At 38.7% G+C, this 18,751-nt stretch overlaps 2 protein-coding genes across 2 annotated transcripts in view; both read left to right on the top strand.

Annotated features, from left to right (window-relative positions):
* The window catches only part of hsd11b1lb (hydroxysteroid (11-beta) dehydrogenase 1-like b), a 178,975-nt gene that overhangs the window by 64,819 nt on the left and 95,405 nt on the right, over positions 1–18,751 (top strand). The window lies entirely within an intron of this gene.
* LOC120491915 (potassium/sodium hyperpolarization-activated cyclic nucleotide-gated channel 2) overlaps positions 1–18,751 on the top strand; it is a 72,183-nt gene that overhangs the window by 28,994 nt on the left and 24,438 nt on the right. Inside the window, exon 5 of the mRNA XM_089131534.1 lies at positions 11,510–11,728. Coding sequence (XP_088987660.1) covers positions 11,510–11,728 — 219 coding nt within the window. The remainder of the gene's footprint in view (positions 1–11,509; positions 11,729–18,751) is intronic.

The following is an 18,751-nucleotide window of genomic DNA, read 5'->3' as shown; positions in this document are numbered from 1 at the left end:
ATATTCTGCTTTTGCATCGAATAAATTATATTTTAAAATATATTATGCTAGAAAACTGGTTTTTAAAAGTCTAATAATATTTTACAGTATTGCTGTTTTACTGTATTTCTGATCAAATAAATGCAGCTTTGGTGAGAATAAGAGACTTCTTTCTAAAGCATTAAAAAATCTTTTGAACTGTAGTACTAGTATAGTTTAATGATATCTGATGTTAAACACATCAACAAAATTTTTTCCCCTGTTTCCATCTTTTCCTGTATTTGCAAAATTGCTCATTTTAATGAAAACAATATAAAAAATAAGCAAACATTTTGTCTTTTTTTTATGTAAATGTATTAGAAATGGCACAAAGCAATTCATTAACTCTTACATCATGTTCTTTCTGATTAAATGCTTAAAACAGAGTAAGAAATTACTTTAAAAATCAGTTTAAAATGGAAAAGGCACTCGTTCATGGAATGACCTTTATGAATTTATGTCATTATACCCTGTGTAATGTGTGAAGAAAAGTTCAGTGGATAAACTGAGGTCTTACACTGTAACTGATGTAAGCAAATTGTGAGCAAAGTGAACCATACACTCTAAAAAAAGGCTGGGTTGTTTCAACCCAAAGTTGGGTCAAATATGGACAAACCTAAAAAATGTAATTAAACAATGTACAGTTGAAAGTGAAAGTTGAAATTTGAAATTACATTTTTAACCCAACATTTGGGTTTGTCCATATTTGACCCAAATTTGGGTTAAAACAACCCATCATTGTTTAGAGTGTGCTAACAGTAATAAATCAAAGCATGCTGAGGGATCTGAGTTGCACATGCTGTGAATGTTCTGTACACAAATAGGCCTACTGATGTATGTGTGTGTGTGTGTGTGTGTCAATGCTAACATAAATCTTTTAGGATAGCAGGAAGTCAAGGGCATGCAGACATCAGTGCACACAATGGAGTCCACTAGTGGAAATGTGTGTGGATTTCACTTCTGATATATAAATGATATGCAAAAGAGAAGCAAGAAAACTTGATCTTTTGGTTCCCAGGAGTTCACAAATTATCTTACACCACTGACCAAGAAATCTGGGGTTTCTGTCTACATTTTATGTATTTATTTTCAATTAAACCAGGAAATATTTGTTTATTTGTTGTTTAAAGCAGAAATATTGTGATAAATTATTTCACATTAATTTTTTTTTTACTATTTTAATACGTTGTAAAGTTCTATTTATTCTTGTGATCAAAGCTGAATTTTCAGCATCAGTACTCCAGTCTTCAGTGTCACATGATCCTTCAGAAATCACTCTAATATGATGATTTGCTGCTTTCTGATTATTATCAATGTTGAAAACAGTTGTGCTGCTTCATATTTTTGTGGAAGCGGTGAAAATTATTTTGTAGTTTACCTTTTTGGAAATTACAAAAAGGTAAACTACTGTAAATTACCTTTTGAAGTTATTCATTTTAAACACTTTTGATCAGTTGAATGCATTTTTGCTGATTAAAGGTTTTAATTTCCTAATAAAGAAAAATCTTACTGACTCCAAACTTGTATGTATATGTCTCAGCTGTAATGTGAGCTTATTAAATGTGATCAGTTTTCCTGTATCATGACTGGGGTTTAGATGCTGTGCGTGTTGAGGACAAAATGTCCTTCAGAGATGGCAATATCTGAAATAATTGTCCTTGGGGGACATTTTTTTGGTCCCCATGAAGAAAACGGCTTATCAATTAAATTATTAAGTGATGTTTTTTGAAAATGTAAATATACAGGAGGTTTTCTGTGATGGGTGAGTTTAAGGGTAGGCTTAGGGTTAGCGGAGAGAATATACAGTAGAAAGATCATTGTCTATGGAAAGTTTCCATAAAGCATGAAAACCCAGCGTGTGTGTGTGTGTGTGTGTGTGTAGAATCACATGTGTAAGTGGATTAAACATGGTATGCTATTTCTGTCCCTCTGAGAAAACCCCTCCAGGGACACAGAGATGCTCTCAGTCCTCTCACCACACGCGCTCATCCCTCCTGGGAACACACCACCGTTAACACAGACCTGGAGGAATAAAGCGCTCACATTATGGGTTGCTTCCCAGAATCCGTTTTAATCAAGGCTGACTGCTCCTTACTCCAAAATGTGTTTATTTGGACTTAATGTGTGGAATTTGCTACTTTTTAGTCAACACGAAAGTCAAAATTCTTTCCATTTACTTTTCCTGGTCATACACTCTAAAAATGCTGGGTTATTTTAACCCAATTTTGGGTCAAATATGGACAGACCCAGCTGTTGGGTTAAATTTATAAATTGCATTTAATTGGATTTGTCCATATTTGACCCAAAATTGGGTTAAAACAACCCAGCATTTTTTAGAGTGTATCGTAAGCAGTTCATCAATGCAGATTATTCCTGTTCAGTAGACAACACCTATATTTTCAACTTCTATTTTCATTCAGCCACATCATATACACTTGTTTCAACCCAAATTGGGGTCAAATATGGACAAACCCAAATGTTGGGTTAAAAATGGAATTAAAAAAATTACATTTGAAAGTGAAAGTTGAAGTTGGGTTAAAATTTGAAATTACATTTTTAACCCAATATTTGGGTTTGTCCATATTTGACCCAAATTTGGGTTCAAACTACCCAGCATTGTTTAGAGTGTAGGAACTTTTCTCCAGATGGATTTAAAAAAAAAAAGGATATTTATCATTAAAAAAAAAAAAAAAATCTGACGTGTGATGATCTTATAGGACTGCCGAAATCTGTAGTGGGCATTAAAAGACAAGTAAAAGCTTTAAAAAAATTACAAGACGAAATTACCGATATGTTTTATGTTGTCGGGTAAAACTTGAAAATATCTTGAGCTTGTTTTCACCAATGGCATTTAACCCATTAAAAGTTAAAGGGATACTCCACTTCTTTGGGAAATAGGCTCATTTTACAACTCCCTCTAGGTTAAACGTTTGAGTTTTACCGTTTTTGAATCCATTCAGCCAATTTTCTGATATTTAGAAAAATATCAGTATCAAAACAGTTTCTGCTCTCATTGACTTCCATAGTAGGAAAAAAAATATACTATGGAAGTCAATGAGACCAGAAACTGTCTGGTTACTGATAATATTCTTTTAAATATAAGAAAATCGGCTGGATGGATTCGAAAACGGTAACTCTGGGGGAGTTGTAAAATGAGCCTATTTCCAAAAAAAAAGTGGAGTATCCCTTTAAGGATGATGGAACATTGGAACCAAAAGTGGCCTACAATAATACATCATCCTTGCAGCACTATAATGCACAACAGCTGTATCTCTTTACAGGGGATAAATAACCTCTTGGTGTCATACAGAACCAATCAGAAAGGTAATTTACTCGGCATCTGAATGTGTTCCTCCTGAAGAGCAGACTGATGTTTAGTAGCACTTCCCCAGGACTGCTGCATTCACGTTTGAGATGAAAAACATCTCTCGGTCAGACGCAGAGGTGAATGGATGGCTGAAGAGATGTTGGATTGTCTTGGCTGAGATTAAAAACATATATTACACAGCATCTGGTGTCTCAGGGCCTGGGCAGCAGCGCGTGTCGTCGCGAGGACTGCTGTAGGTTTAGATAAGCTATTGTAAATAGAGTCAGAACAGGCTGGCAGCACGATTGCACTACCGCTATTACAGGCACAATCCAAGAGTCGGATATTCGCGGAGCTTATCAGCCACAGGGCACGCGTGTCTGAGTGACTAATGAGTGACTTGCCATACTGCCACTTGCCCTATCACTGCAGAGCAGGGCATGAGCCAATGAATGGAGAGCGATCTCAAGAAAGTGTCTCAGATCCTTTTGTGGCTTTCGTTTTCTCTTCCTTTATGTATTAGACTTGTATACTATTTCAGTCTAGTTACAGATGAGAGTTCCTTGCAAAAGATATTAGTATGTTTAGAATAGCTTATATTATTGGCAAAAGTCATTTTTGAGAAAAACGTCTGCCAAATGCATGAATGCAAATATTTGTACATACGTAGTATTTTTGCTGTAGGCTGAACCAAAATCTCATATCACGGTATGAGTAATCTATATAACAATATGTTTTGAATGTGACAAACCAGAAATGATATTGATATGTCTTTCTTGACTAGTTATATGATCTGACTGCCGACTGTTATGACATTTGCTCACACAGTTGTATTTAAAATGCGAAATGACTATTCATTTCTTAGATGATAAATGGACGCCACTCGCTAAATTGAGGCAACATTGAAGCAACATTGAAGCATTCTACTTTTTGAAAGATTTATTGTTACATATTACATAGGTTTCAACCAAAAAAGCATATATGAAGAGTTCAGATGCAAAAGCCTCTAAGTGCCATTTGAAATTTTCTTCTAGAATGATCATTTTTATCAAGCTTGTATATTTAAGTTCAGTGATTTCACTTAAATGGCAATGATAATTACCTATTAGCTGTTATTTAAGTGAAATTACTGAACTTAAATATACAAGTTTGATAAAAATCATCATTAAAGAAGAAAATTTCAAATGGCATTTAGAGGCTTTTGCATCTGAACTCTTCATATATGGACTGAAAAGCATGCAAGTACTCCTATCCCAACATAGTCGATGGAGTTGCAGGTTTATGTTAGTATACACTTGAAATTATAGACTGCTATTGGCATAGACGTTGGAACAGGGGGGGCGGGAGGGGCGGCCGCCCCCCTCCCCCGGCCGCCCCCTAAATTCACCTAAGCAGGGGCGTCAGTTTGAAATTTGCTGGGCACAGAGACACATTCGGAAGTGCTGGGTACAAACTTGTCAAACTGTGCAGCCTTTCTATTCAACCCATAAATAAATACGTCGATCCGCCAGAGTTCATTTGACCGTTTTAATAGTCTAGTGGTAGCTCTTTTGCCCAGAGTGCCAGAGGTTACGGGTTCTAATCTGCCCTAGGTACAGTTTTTTTTCTCTCTCATCAAAACAGAATATGTCCATCTGTGGTTACAGTCAATATCAAGCATAGGACACATTTATTTTGTGATTTTACCGGAATGAATAGAGTCTCCGACGTAAAGGCGATTAAAGTGCCCGAGTGAAGACTGCGCGCCACAGAGAACATAGCCTACAACTGACAGCAGCGGCAACAAGCGTTCCTCTTGATTTCAAAAACAAAACATTTTAGCGCTAGATCTCTTATTTAAACGAACTAAATTAATGCTCTGCTTAACAGGATATGTTTTATTCATGTTTAAAACGTTTTATTTTCCGATATATGGTGACTCAAGCACTGATGGATCAAGGAGCAGTCCATCAGTAGAGTCACCATATCGGAAAACATTTGGAATGGGTCAGACATGCCCACAGTAATTCTGACTTATTATGTTTTTTAAAAGAATTTCGTTTTTATAAATTGTATTTATTTTTAATCAATCGTTTTAATCAACAAGTTGTCTGATAAATTCTCAGAAAATGGATTTAATACCAATATTTTGAAACGGTGCGTAATTCCGACAGCCACCCCCCCCCCCTACCGTGAATCCCGCCCCCCCTCTCACAAAATAGTTCCAACGTCCCTGGCTATTGGATGTGTCCGTGTCCCCCTTCTATCCACTCTATTTCCAACTCTAGTCTCTGCAAATGCAATGTCTCTTAGTGTGTTTGTGTGTGTCCAAAGTTTCAGGATAGACTCTCTACTTTTGTTGTCGAGGCAAAATGTTCTAGACTCGTTTATAATTCATGCCTGTTCACTCCAGTGTTCTTGCAGTGACGTGCTCACTCTGAGGACACTTTCCTCATTTCCCCATTTCACAATTCTTTTCTTCTTCCCTTCAACTCTGAATGCCACCTAATGGTCTTGAGGGGAGAAAAGTACTCAGGCTATGTTTTTAATAGGATACTAGTATACAGCTTATCATATACTATGTACTTACTGTGCCCTTATACTATGCAGTGTGTACTAAACTGTCTAGGGTATTTTGTCATTCAGCATTGGAGTTTGATAGCCCCTCCCCTTTGGCTACGTAAGAAAAACTGCAATAGTTGAGTGCATGAAGTGTCCAACATGCCGCACTTCATTTTTTTGGTTAATCAAGTGTATCATCACTTGAAGTACACTTTTTATTTTTGGTGTTTCTAGTGTGTACACACTACTCACTCTATTTATACTACAAAATGCCATAGAATAGTGCTTAAGTGGAAGAGCAACTTTGACTGAAATAACCACTCGTTACAACCGAGGTATGCAGCAAAGCATTTGAGAAGCCACAACACACACGACCTTGAGGCGGATGGGCTACAACAGCAGAAGACCCCACTGGGTACCACTCATCTCCACTACACATAGGAAAAAGAGGCGACAATTTGCAAGAGCTCACCAAAATTGGACAGTTGAAGACTGGAAAAATGTTGCCTGGTCTGATGAGTCTCGATTTCTGTTGGGACAACATTCAGAATTTGGTGTAAACAGAATGAGAACATGGATCCATCATGCCTTGTTACCACTGTGCAGGCTGGTGGTGGTGGTGTAATGGTTTTCTTGGCACACTTTAGGCCCCTTAGTGCCAATTGGGCATCGTTTAAATGCCACGGCCTAACTGAGCATCGTTTCTGACCATGTCCATCCCTTTATGGCCACCATGTCCCCATCCTCTGATGGCTACTTCCAGCAGGATAATGCACCATGAATCATTTCAAATTGGTTTCTTGAACATGACAATGAGTTGACTGTACTAAAATGGCCGCCACAGTCACCAGATCTCAACCCAATAGATCATCTTTGGGATGTGGTGGAACGGGAGCTTCGTGCCCTGGATGTGCATCCCACAAATCTCCATCAACTGCAAGATGCTATCCGATCAATATGGGCCAACATTTCTAAAGAACGCTTTCAGCACCTTGTTGAATCAACGCCACGTAGAATTACGGCAGTTCTGAAGGTGAAAGGGGTCAAACGCAGTATTAGTGTGGTGTTCCTAATAATCCTTTAGTTGAGTGTATATAATAATAATATATAATACACACATGTAATATCATATAATATTATTTAATAGACTCTTGACACACAGAGTAACCATTTCAATTTGTAATCCGGGGTCTTATAGAGTCATGATAGGGTGGTTTTCGGTTTTCAGAGGAAAGCAACCGTAATTAATCTTGCCTTGGGAATTAGCCGGATGTCAGCACAAGTCAGGCAGCAGACACATTTTTAAAAAGGGCACATTTAATGGCTTCTTGTTTGAGACTGCTGGCATAGCCCTACCACACACTGTTCTCTCATCCCGAGACGTCTGACAGCCATCCACTCTGCAGCTAAATGCTTTATTTATAAGAGTGTAGAAAGTGGCACTGCAGACATCTTGGTTATAATATGAATTGCATTCAGAATATCCACAAGTTTCCGAGGGGCGCTCCTGTAAAAAATAAAGTGGGTGAAACTTCCGGTGAGGCGGCAGAAGTAGCATTCCAATGGTATTTTGTGTGTTAGTTAGCGAAGAGGCTAGCTGTTTTTCGGAGAATTATTTTACTATTTAAAGACGCAAATCTTTATGAGAGATGTCGTTACGGAGCTCAGGGACAACATGTGCTGCTCGCGGTTGTATGTATAACTGGACTAAACTAATTCAGTGGCTTAAACGGGATTGTTTTGAACATAAGCTGAAAACGAAATCAGAGTGATCCTGCCAACCAACGACTGTAGTTTCCATCACCTCCCAAAAGACGACGAATCTTCCTGTGTACATTTGTTTAGATTCTTAATATTCTATAAACTCTATCAGCATGTGATTGGCTGTTCGCCACTGATGTTACACCGAAACTCAGGATCAAAGCCTGTGTTGACAGAATACCAAATGTGCCAGTAATGTATTCATGAAGCACATTCATTTATAATTTTGAATAAACTCCAAAGCACAATGACTAAGTGTGTATTTTTTATTTTAATTGTTTGTCAGCTCGCACAACTGTCTGTCTTGATGAGTATTGATTATTAATAATGTTATTATAATACTCCCAATCAACTATTGCGGAGGGTAAGGTACTGTTATTTCACCCTTTTGAATTTCGTTGAGGTTGTGTTCCCACATCGTTAGCTAGTTTGGATCGCTATAACTTGAATGACTGTCAACTGTTGAATGAACGAGTGTCAAGCATGTCAAGTCGCGCTTTGTTTACTTCGAACCGGAAGTCGCGCCCACTTTTGACGCAAGGCCTCATGGGGCGTAGGAAACTTGTGGATAAAACATACACCACTGAGCAAAAACATTATTACCACCTGCCTAATATACTGTTGGTCCTAATGTTTGCCAAAACAGCAACGACCCGCCGAGCCATCACTCTTAGAAGAAAAGGTTCTATATAGAAGCTTAAAAAGTTCTATCAGCGCTACGTATTTGGAACCCCTAAAAGGTTCTATACACTCTTAAAAAAGGGTTCCTCTGGGTTCTATATAGAACCCTGGGGTTCCATACTTGGCCAATAGATCCTTTTACCAAAAAAAAAAATGGTTCTATATAGAAGCATTTTGGAGTTCCATATATGAAGACGGGGGATGGAACTATTTCTGGTTCTAAATAGAACCATTTCTTCTAATGGCGCTTTTCCACTGCATAGTACGGTACAGTTCGGTTCGGTACGGCTCACTTGTGGTGCTTTTCCACTGCATGGTACGGTACACTACGGTTCGCTTCAGGTCGCTTTAAATGGTACCTGGTCTGTTGAGGTTCCAAGCGTACCGTACCGGTACTAAAATGTGACGTGAAACACTGCAGATCACTGATTGGTCAGACAGAATGTCACTACCAGCGTTACTACTAGCGTCATTGGATTTGCGACACGAGACACGAGACACTTTTTTAGCAGTATTTTTGTTTTGCTGCCATCAGCCTCATTTTAAACAAATTTTTCCGTCTAGCAGTTAAAAACAACCACATACCGAGAATCAGGAACACCATCCCCTCGATAGTCTCCATTGTTCCTGTGTTGTGGGTTTGAAAATGTGGCGCTTTTAAGATGATGTCATGGCAGTAGAGACGCGCGCAAATAGCGATCAGTCCCACACACATTGAAGAGGTACTACTGCAGTGGAAACGCACTTTGCGAGCCGAACTGTTCCGCGCCGAGTCGAAGCGTACTGAGCCGAACCGTACCGTACTATGCAGTGGAAAAGCGCCTTAAGAGTGATGGACCCTACAATCCTCCTGAAGGTGTCCTGTGGGATCTGGCACCATGTTAGTAGAAGATCCTTCAAGCCCAGTATGTTGCAAGGTGGAGCCGCAGTGGATCAAACTTGTTGGTCCAGCACATCCCAGAGATTTTAAAAGCTGAAAACCAACAACTGATGATCGAACAACTGGCTGATGACCTGATTTGAAAATCACAGTCTCACACCCCACACCCATTCTTATAGTGTCTCTGCACAACCATCAACACCTCCAGTAACCCCCAAACAGGTCTGATGCAGTCAACATGGGACTGGATTACATCCTGGAATATCAGGGACTTATGTGAGGATCCTATATGTGAAATCCAGTTTGACTTTCAATACCACCATCACATGACTCCTGCGGTCTAAAATAGCTCTCTGGTCCTAGCTCTACCTGTCAATGGATCACCAGCTTTCTTTTTCCCCAGCAACTTCACATCTAACACCTACAAAATCAGCACTGGCGTCCCCCAGGGATGTGTGCTCTTCTCCCTCTACAAGAACGACTGAGACACTTCTGTCTAGCTCCTGAAGTTTGCGGATGACACTACTCTCATCAGATGGTTATGAGTCTGCATATAGTCAGGATGTTGAACAGCTGGCTGTCTGGTGCAGTCATAACAAGCCGGAGCTGAATGAACAGCTCTGTGGATGGTGGATATATGGATGGCACTATTTGAAAGATTTCATCTCTCTGTAAATGCCTCTCTGTAAAACCAGGCCTGTAAATAATATCATTTGAGCCACGCTTTAAGCCAAGCATGACAACTATGTCATTATTTATACAGCCTTGTGGATTACACTTTATTTTTGTTCACTTTAGACATTCTACTAATTATTTACATCTTACATTTACATTTATTCATTTAGCTGACGCTTTTATGCAAAGTGACTTAAAATTACTATATATGGCAGAGGTCGCACTCGCACGCCTCTGGAGCAAATAGGGGTTAAAGGGATACTCCACTTTTTTTGGAAATAGGCTCATTTTACAACTCCCCCAGAGTTAAACAGTTGAGTTTTACCGTTTTTTGAATCCATTCAGCCGATTTTCTGATTTTTAGAAGAATATCAGTATCAAAACAGTTTCTGGTCTCATTGACTTCCATAGTAGGAAAAAAATATACCAGAAACTGTCTGGTTACTGATATTCTTCTTATGCCGAGTTCAGACTGCATGATTTTCAAAGTAGTCGGGTCGCTGTTCTTTTCACACTGCATGACTATCTTGGCCAGAATTCAGTCACTGCTGTGTTCACACTGGACGATTGATCGGTGACAGAAGGTTTCACACTGCATGACTTTACAATAGGAAAAATCGCCGACAGACTCTGTTTAGCACGCTGCGCGCAAACTACGTTTCACAACAAACACACGTGAAATGTGAAAAGGAAACAACGCGACACCACACGTGCAAGACCGGAGTTCTCACGTGAGACTTTTTTTTCGACCCGGTTGTGGTACAGCTGTTGAAACGTCAAAGAGAGACGAGTGCTCCTGCCAAATTTCTACAAATTTTTCTTCCATTTATTGTGTCCAAATAGACCGAGAAGAAGCTTTTTTTCTGAAACAATGCCATATCATGTTGATATGTGATCTATAACTCCTCCCCGAACTCCCTGCTGCTCTGTATTTTGCTCTCTCACTGGCTGCCGGTGATCGCCGATGTAGTTTTCAGTCAAAACACTTTTCACACAGCAGGATTTTGAATCGCCGACAGGTCCAGATATTTAGCATGCCAAATATCTCACGGGCGTCGGCGACTCGTCGGTGATTCTCTCAGTTCGCGTCTTTGCTCATTCACACTGCGTGATTGTCACTCGCGTGAACGAGCGCCGATTTGCCTGTGATTTCGGGCATTTGTCGGCGATTTCTCAAAACCTGTCGGCGAGCCAAAATCGTGGCTAAAATCATGCAGTCTGAACTCGGCATTAGTATCAGAAAATCGGCTGAATGGATTCAAAAATGGTAAAACTGAACTGTTTAACCCTGAGGGAGTTGTAAAATGAGCCTATTTCCTAAAAAAAGTGGAGTATCCCTTTAAATGTCTTGCTCAGGGACACATTGGTGTCTCACGGTGGATTCGAACCCGGGTCTCTCTCACCAAAGGCATGTGTCTTATCCACTGCGCCATCAATCACCGCCACCAATTATAACTTAAGTAACTTTACCACTCTGTTTGGTGAACATATAGCTATTAAGTTGATGTTGATGTTTTGCATAGAATGAAAGTGTATTAGAGTGCAAAAGTCATATAGACTGATGCTTTTTACTGTTATAGTGCTTTCAGATTGGCATATGTGATTCGTTCTGTTTATGTTTTGTGTTTGTCTTTCTCTCTCTGCAGAATGACACGTGGAGTGAGCTGTACTCGTTTGCTGTGTTTAAAGCCATGAGTCACATGTTGTGTATTGGTTATGGTCGTCAAGCTCCGGAGAGTCTCTCTGATATCTGGCTGACGATGCTCAGCATGATCGTTGGTGCCACCTGCTATGCCGTCTTCATCGGACACGCTACGGCCCTCATCCAATCACTGGACTCCTCACGACGCCAGTACCAGGAAAAGGTAAAGCAACTGTGCATGAGGTGCTAAATAATGAAGTAGAAACAAGCTACACTCTAAACAATGCTGGTTTGTTTTAACCCAAATTTGGGTCAAATATGGACATGTAATTTAAAATTTTAAGCCAACTTTCACTTCCAACTGTGATTTTTTTTTTTTTTTAAATTACTTTTTTAACCCAACATTTGGGTTTGTCCATATTTGACCCAAATTTCGGTTGAAACAACCCAGCATTTTTTAGAGTGTACACCATGTGACTTTTAGCCTTGTTGTTTTTAAATTACGCTACAAAAATTTGGCAATGCTGACATTGGACGTTATGATTGCTATTCACATCAGATGGAAACTATAACTTGGCAAGGCTATTTATAGGCAAATAAACCAAAGCAGTTTCTAGTTTAGAGAACCAAACATTGTTTTGTGTCAATGCACAGGAAAAGTGATGCTATGTTGATTCATGTTTTATTACGCATATTGTCTCTTTCCCTTTTTGCTTGCATAACTCTTTTCGGGTTCGATGTTCAGCTGCGGCTTCAAGCTACTTCAACTGCATATAGTAGTAGCCTGACCTTCTTTCCTTTATTTACGGATATGCTGTAAACATGCATGGAGGAATGACGAAAGCATTATGCAGGAAATCGCCCCAACAGTAATATAAATAATTATGATATGCGTACCATTGTGACAAAACATGGGTTGGAAAATGGTTTTATGATGTACTAGTTTATTTAACAAAAAAGGTTACTGCATTTCGATTTGCATACTCTTACTATATTGTGTACTTTGTTTTTAATGGTAAATTTACATCCTTTTGAGTATGTTGGCAGACACCAGTGTCAAAAAATTGCATGTTGATACCACAGACTCCTTTGTCACGTACTCTTTGCTTTTGCATGCGAGTGGCAACATCTGTTTAAAATCGCTACTATTTAAAGGTAGGATTGGCAATTGCGTAGAGGTTAGCATTAGCAAGTTAGCTTTGAAAGTATAAGATCCCACCCTTCAGAGCGTCTACAAAGCAATACCTCCTCGCTCTAACCCCCTGGGGACCGAGATTGGGCAGGATGATTTTCAGATCATTGTGAAGAAAAAAACTCTAGGCAACAACATCCATTAGTCAAAAGTCTTGTGGACGCATATTTCGTATGTGTTTTGTGGCCTTATTTCAGAAACTTTCAATTTTAGTTTTTTCAATAACCACGCATAAGCAATATTCTCCCAAAAATACAAACATGTGCATACATGTTGCTCACATATTATGGTAGCCCAGTTTGTGCTAAATATAGTGTAATTTCACCTGTGCCATTAATGAATTGAATCTTTTGACAAATAAAATCATATGAATAAATAATTAAACAGCAATAATAAACAGTAGTTCAGTTCACAATTGACACTTCAGTTCAGTTTGTAAATTTAGTAGTGCTGTCAAACGATTAAAATATTTAATCGCGATTAATCGCATAAATGTCACAGTCAACTCGCGATTAATCGCACATTTTTATCTATTCTAAATGTCTCTCGATTTCTTTTTGTTACATTATTTTTTTCTCATTTTAATGCTCTTATCAATATGGAAAAGTGGAAAAGTGGAAAAATTATTATTGAAAATAACATTGGAATAGTGTTCAATTTCACACTAATAGCCTATAAATAATCTCTCACACAATGTAACACTGTCTATCAATAAAAGGGTGAAAGAAAAACTGACGTGGCCCTAATATTGGCGAGGGGGCGGAGAATTCGCATCATCTGTGTGTGTGTGTGTGTGTGTGTTTGCTTGGCCATCATCAAGTGGTGTTTCAGACTGGACGTGCTGTGATGATGATAGCTCAGTTCAAAACGACAAAACACACAGATCACTTGGTCTTGTCAATGGGACAATATGGCAACTTTTTAAAAGTAAACTTTCCATTCCATTAAGAATGTTAGGGCATCCATTTCGGCGTCTCGTGATCGTCATCCACTCAAAAGTAACGTTACTTTTTTGTCGGCTCGCATGCCCGAAACGAGTGTGTGCGGCACAAAACGTTCTCGCGCTGCACTCTGAAACCATTTCATTTCAATGGCTTTTTCAAGGACGTTTGGTCGCTTCTTCGACCAAAGCGCAAGCGGATCGAGACGCCGAAATGGATCAGGAACGCATGCCGCGTCCTGTTGCAAAAGCATGTGAAAAAACGGCAAAGTTTGCTGGACAAAAAGACTGTTAATCGCGCGATAAAAAAAATTAACGCCGTTAAAATGAGTTTGCGTTAACGCCGTTAATAACGCGTTAAACTGACAGCCCTAAAATTTAGATTTAAAGCCAGATTTCACAATTCAAAATCAGTGGCCAGAGTAACAAAAAAAAAACAAAAAAAACAACAACTTCAGGAATCAGATTTAATGTTCAGATGTCACTGAATATTTTTAGTTCAGTTCTGGTTCAATAAGAAAAATCCAACGAAGCAACTGAAAAAAGCACAGATCTCAGGGCATGTCAGAACATCTCAAGGGCCCCAAATACACCTTGGTCCCCAGGAGGTTAAAACACATGAATGCGGACAGCAGCGGTAAATTCCCTTATGTTTCAAACCACATAACATTACATTAATAAGGAACATAACTTAAAGAGCACTGACCTGTATCACCTGACTGCTGCAGATTAATTTTACCGTTGATGCTGTTGACATGTAAAAACACATAAATAAAAAAGTCTGAGGACGTGAACAGCTCCGGGTGGACAACGCGTTCTCATCCCAAAGCGCCATATAGGACGCTTTTGCAAAAGCGTAAATATCCAACGCACATGGCACCCTTTAACGTCTAATGAGACGCTTCGGTTATGGTTAAGTTTAGGTATGGTGTAGGGTAAGGGTTAGACCACTAGGGGGCGCCTTCTGCCCAAATATATCTGCGTCTCATTTCACGTTAAAGGGTGCCATGTGCGTTGGATATTTACGCTTTTGCAAAAGCGTCCTATATGGCGCTTTGGGATGAGAACGGGCTCGGGAGGAACGTCATGGGTTGCCATCTCGGTAAAGACATGGCGTGGACGCAGCATAAGCTCATTGTTTTGGTTCAGGAGGAACTGTAAAAGATGGTTTGTTTGTGGCGCTCGGTCTACAACTCTGCATAACCTCATGGTTATCTGTGCGATGATCAACTGTGCGAGCTGGTACGCGGAGGTATGGAAACACATAGGTTGACAGGTAGGAAAGATATCAGACCAAATGCAATGACTTCTCCAGAAGATGCACATGTTTTAATATTTAGAGCACTTCTGTTATTGAGTGCTATCAGGATGTGTAGAGAGTTTCAACCAGTATAACAAAAATGTTTAAAAAACAAATTGCCTACCCTACCTTTAACTTCTAGTCTCATACAGTTAAAAACACTGCTAGCTTTGACCTCGATCGCGAGCATGCAAAGCATTCTCCCCAAAGGGGTTGTGGGTAAGGCTAGCCTAAAAAGCTTGCATGAATGCACAGTTGTTCGGTTTTAAAGGGGACATATCATTCAAAATCAACTTTTTTTTAGCCCTTAAATGCATTTTGTTGTATATTTGGAGTGTTTATAAGTACAGAAAAGATGAAATTATTCTCTTCAGGTGCTTCGTTTATATCTTTATGTTCTGTTTTGGTCATATTTTTCAACCTGTTCAGATTTTTCTGTTCTCTATGACGTTTTTTTGAACTATCACGTCACCGTATTTGCAGCGGAACTGACATATAAGGACATCGACTAACGGTCCAACAGTTCGAGCAATTATTATTTCTCGCTACGATTTTGTAGTCCGAGCTCAATGATGCAGAAGTTACGAGAGGGCAAGTCAAAATGTTCGGTTGTTGGATGTACGTTAGTGACCCCCACTTCAACAACCTCCGCCAGTATAAAGAAGCGTTTGCCGATTGACTTCGTCTGAATGAGAGGTAAATTCCTTCTATCTTTGGAGACGACGAACAGAGCATTTCGATAAGCTGTAAATATCGTTAATAAAAATAAAGTTCTTCACTTTCTTAAAACACATGGTGGTCATGGTTTAGCAGTACCTTTGTCTTTCTTTGTTTTTGTTTTGAAGTAACGTTCCACGTCTGCAGTATTATTGTTCTTGAGTTTCATCAATGGTCATTTAGCTGCTGTGTTTTCTGATGCTTTTCTAAACGTATCATATTATCAATACAGATTGTTTGTGGTAAGATTAGACCGTAGTCATTTATCTTGTCAGTGTGCTTGTTTTAACAAGAGAAATAGTCGACTTTCACTAATAACACAACACAGTTAACTCACATACCAATACATCCATATGAAGGTTGTTCTGCAGGTTCGTCGTCGTCTTTATCGACTCGCTCGCTCTGGCTCGAATATGTAAGGCTTGATGGACAAGTCTTCCGTTGTTGACATTTTATTACCGTGTGAAAAAAAATGTTCTTTGAAGGTATCGTATATAATCGTATATCTCTAATCAAACTACAATAATGGCTGAACGGGGGGAGTTGAACCGACCGTGAACTCATCGACCTGGAGAGCGGGCGGGGTGTGGCGCATCTCCTTTTTATTTAAAGGGGCCGCTTTGAAACGGGTCGCTCACAGACGCACATCAGAAAAGGGGCCTGTGGAGCTATAATAATGAGGAATTCAGACCCAAGCATTGCAGTTATGTTTTATATAGACCACAACAGTATGATTTATATGTAAAAATGAATGATTTAAAAGCATGATATGTACCCTTCACTTTATTTTTCAATTAGTTGCCAAGGCCTATTCCTTGACCTCATACTGTTGCTCCTCCTCATCCATTAAAACTCATTAAAGTCGCTATTGTTGCATCTGCTAGTGTTTGTGCAGCTGTTACGGTTTGTTTGTCACTGTTGCGTTGAGTCAGCAACTCTTCAGGTGCTCTTGTGTTGATTGGATAATGACTGCTAATGCGACAGCTAGTTGCCTTTCTGACTGTGTGTTTGTTTTCACCGCAGGCTCTATTAGCCGATGAGACCGCAGCTACAGCATCAGCTAATGTACTACCTACCGCAGTGCTGACTTGGTTGTGGCTGTCATATTTCTGTGCGTCGTGTTTGTAACAGTAGATTAGACTTGGCATGGCTTCATTCTTCCTTCTCGGCCAATCGTTTACCAGCTCTGTTACCATGCAGAAAGATTGGTGGAGGCGACGGAGCATTCTGATTGGTCGCTTGTAAAAAGAGGGATCGTTTAGCCAGTCATTTGAGGCGTGTATCCTCAAGTGGACGTATACGATTTATGCGCGCACGATATTACAGTGTCTCTCGGGATGAGCTAAAATTGATGAGACTGCAGATTAGTGTCCTGCCAATGTCCTGGTGAAGTAGGTGTGTGTGGTGCACTGTGATTGTGTCCTTGAAAGTGCCGTAATTAAATAATGATGTGAACGAGGTAGGGAGGGAAACAGAAAGACAGACAGAGAGAAATAGGGGGTTGGGAATAGACCTGTAGGGGTCAGGGACGAGTGACCTGCTTCTCTGCGCTGTGTGTGATGCTCTCAGTTTGGAAAATTCTCCCCTTGAAGTGCCTCTTCAGTTTTAAAGGGACAGGTCACCTAACAATGCTGCGGTTTTATTGTAGTGTTTAGTGTTTGAGCTGCAAAGGTGTTAGTCTCTTATACTCACCAAGGCTGCATTTATTTGATCGGAAATACCGTAAAAACAGCAATATTGTGAAATTTTAGTACAGTGTTTTCGGTAACACTTTATAATAACTGCACGCTATTAATCATTAGTTAAGCATGAGTAAACAGTTAATACATCATTTATAAAACATTAATAGACATTAATATGCAGTTTATAAATATAGCTATACATGCTTTTTTCTTGATTTATAAGCATATCTATAATGCGTTTAATGATTGTATTTTCATACTTTGTTAATGATCAATTAATAATTTCTAAATGAAGTATAACATTATTTGCAAACCAGTTGTTTAAGAGTTGTCATTCATTCATAAGATCACTTAGAAAGTGTAAGTAAATGTAGTAAATACAGGTAGTTATAAAGCATTTAGTAGAGGTCAGTTAACTATTTTTGTGAGCTAATCTAAAGTGAGGACTATTCATGCTTTGTAAAGCATTTATAAAGGTGATTTAAAGACTCGTCAATCTTCTAAACAGTAAAATGTAACAAACACAACGCAGTGATACTGAACATAGAAATATTTAACAGCCTTTAAAAATGCTTTACAAGGCATGACTAGTCCTCACTTTAGATTAGGTCACAAAAATAGTTAACTGACCACTACTAAATGCTTTATAACTACCCAAATTAATCCTTAATTACAGCATTAATACATGTTAATAAAGCATTTATTAACACATTAAGTAACCATCACAATATGTCTAAATAATAAGATGTATGAATGTACATTTAAATGGTTTATTAATCATTTACTTACTCGCTCTAAGTAATCGTATGAACCACTGAAAACTCTTAAATAACTGGTTTATAAAAAATGCAATACTTCATTTAGAAATGATAAATTGATCATTAATAAAGGATGAAAATACAATTATTAAACAAATTATAGATATGCTTATAAATCAAGAAGAAAGCATTTATAGCTGTATTTATGAACTGCTTATTAATGTCTATTAATGCTTTATGAATGATGAAGTAATGGTTTACTCATGCTTAACTAATGATTATTAGCGTGTAGTTATTATAAAGTGTTACCGTGTTTTAATACATTTTAAAATGTAAGTTACTGAATTGTCACTCTTCAGTGTCACATGATCCTTCAGAAATCACTCTAATATGATGATTTGCTGCTCAAGAAACATTTCAGATTATTATCAATGATGAAAACAGTTCATATTTTTGTCGAATCCATATTTCAATATTCTTTGATGAATGGAAAGTTAAATTATAAATATTTTGTAACATTACATATATGTTTATTGTCACTTTCAATTACAATATAAAAGTTTTAATTTCATATAAAACAAAATCTTACTGACCCCAAACCTTTGAAGATTATGTGTATGTGTGTGTGTGTATTAGTGCTGGGCAACGATTAATCGC

This window comes from Pimephales promelas, chromosome 5 (assembly GCF_988280905.1).
Source record: "Pimephales promelas chromosome 5, fPimPro1.hap1.1, whole genome shotgun sequence".
NCBI lineage: Eukaryota > Metazoa > Chordata > Actinopteri > Cypriniformes > Leuciscidae > Pimephales > Pimephales promelas.
The sequence above is the reverse complement of the archived record's forward strand: the minus strand, read 5'-3'. Positions and strand labels throughout refer to the sequence as shown.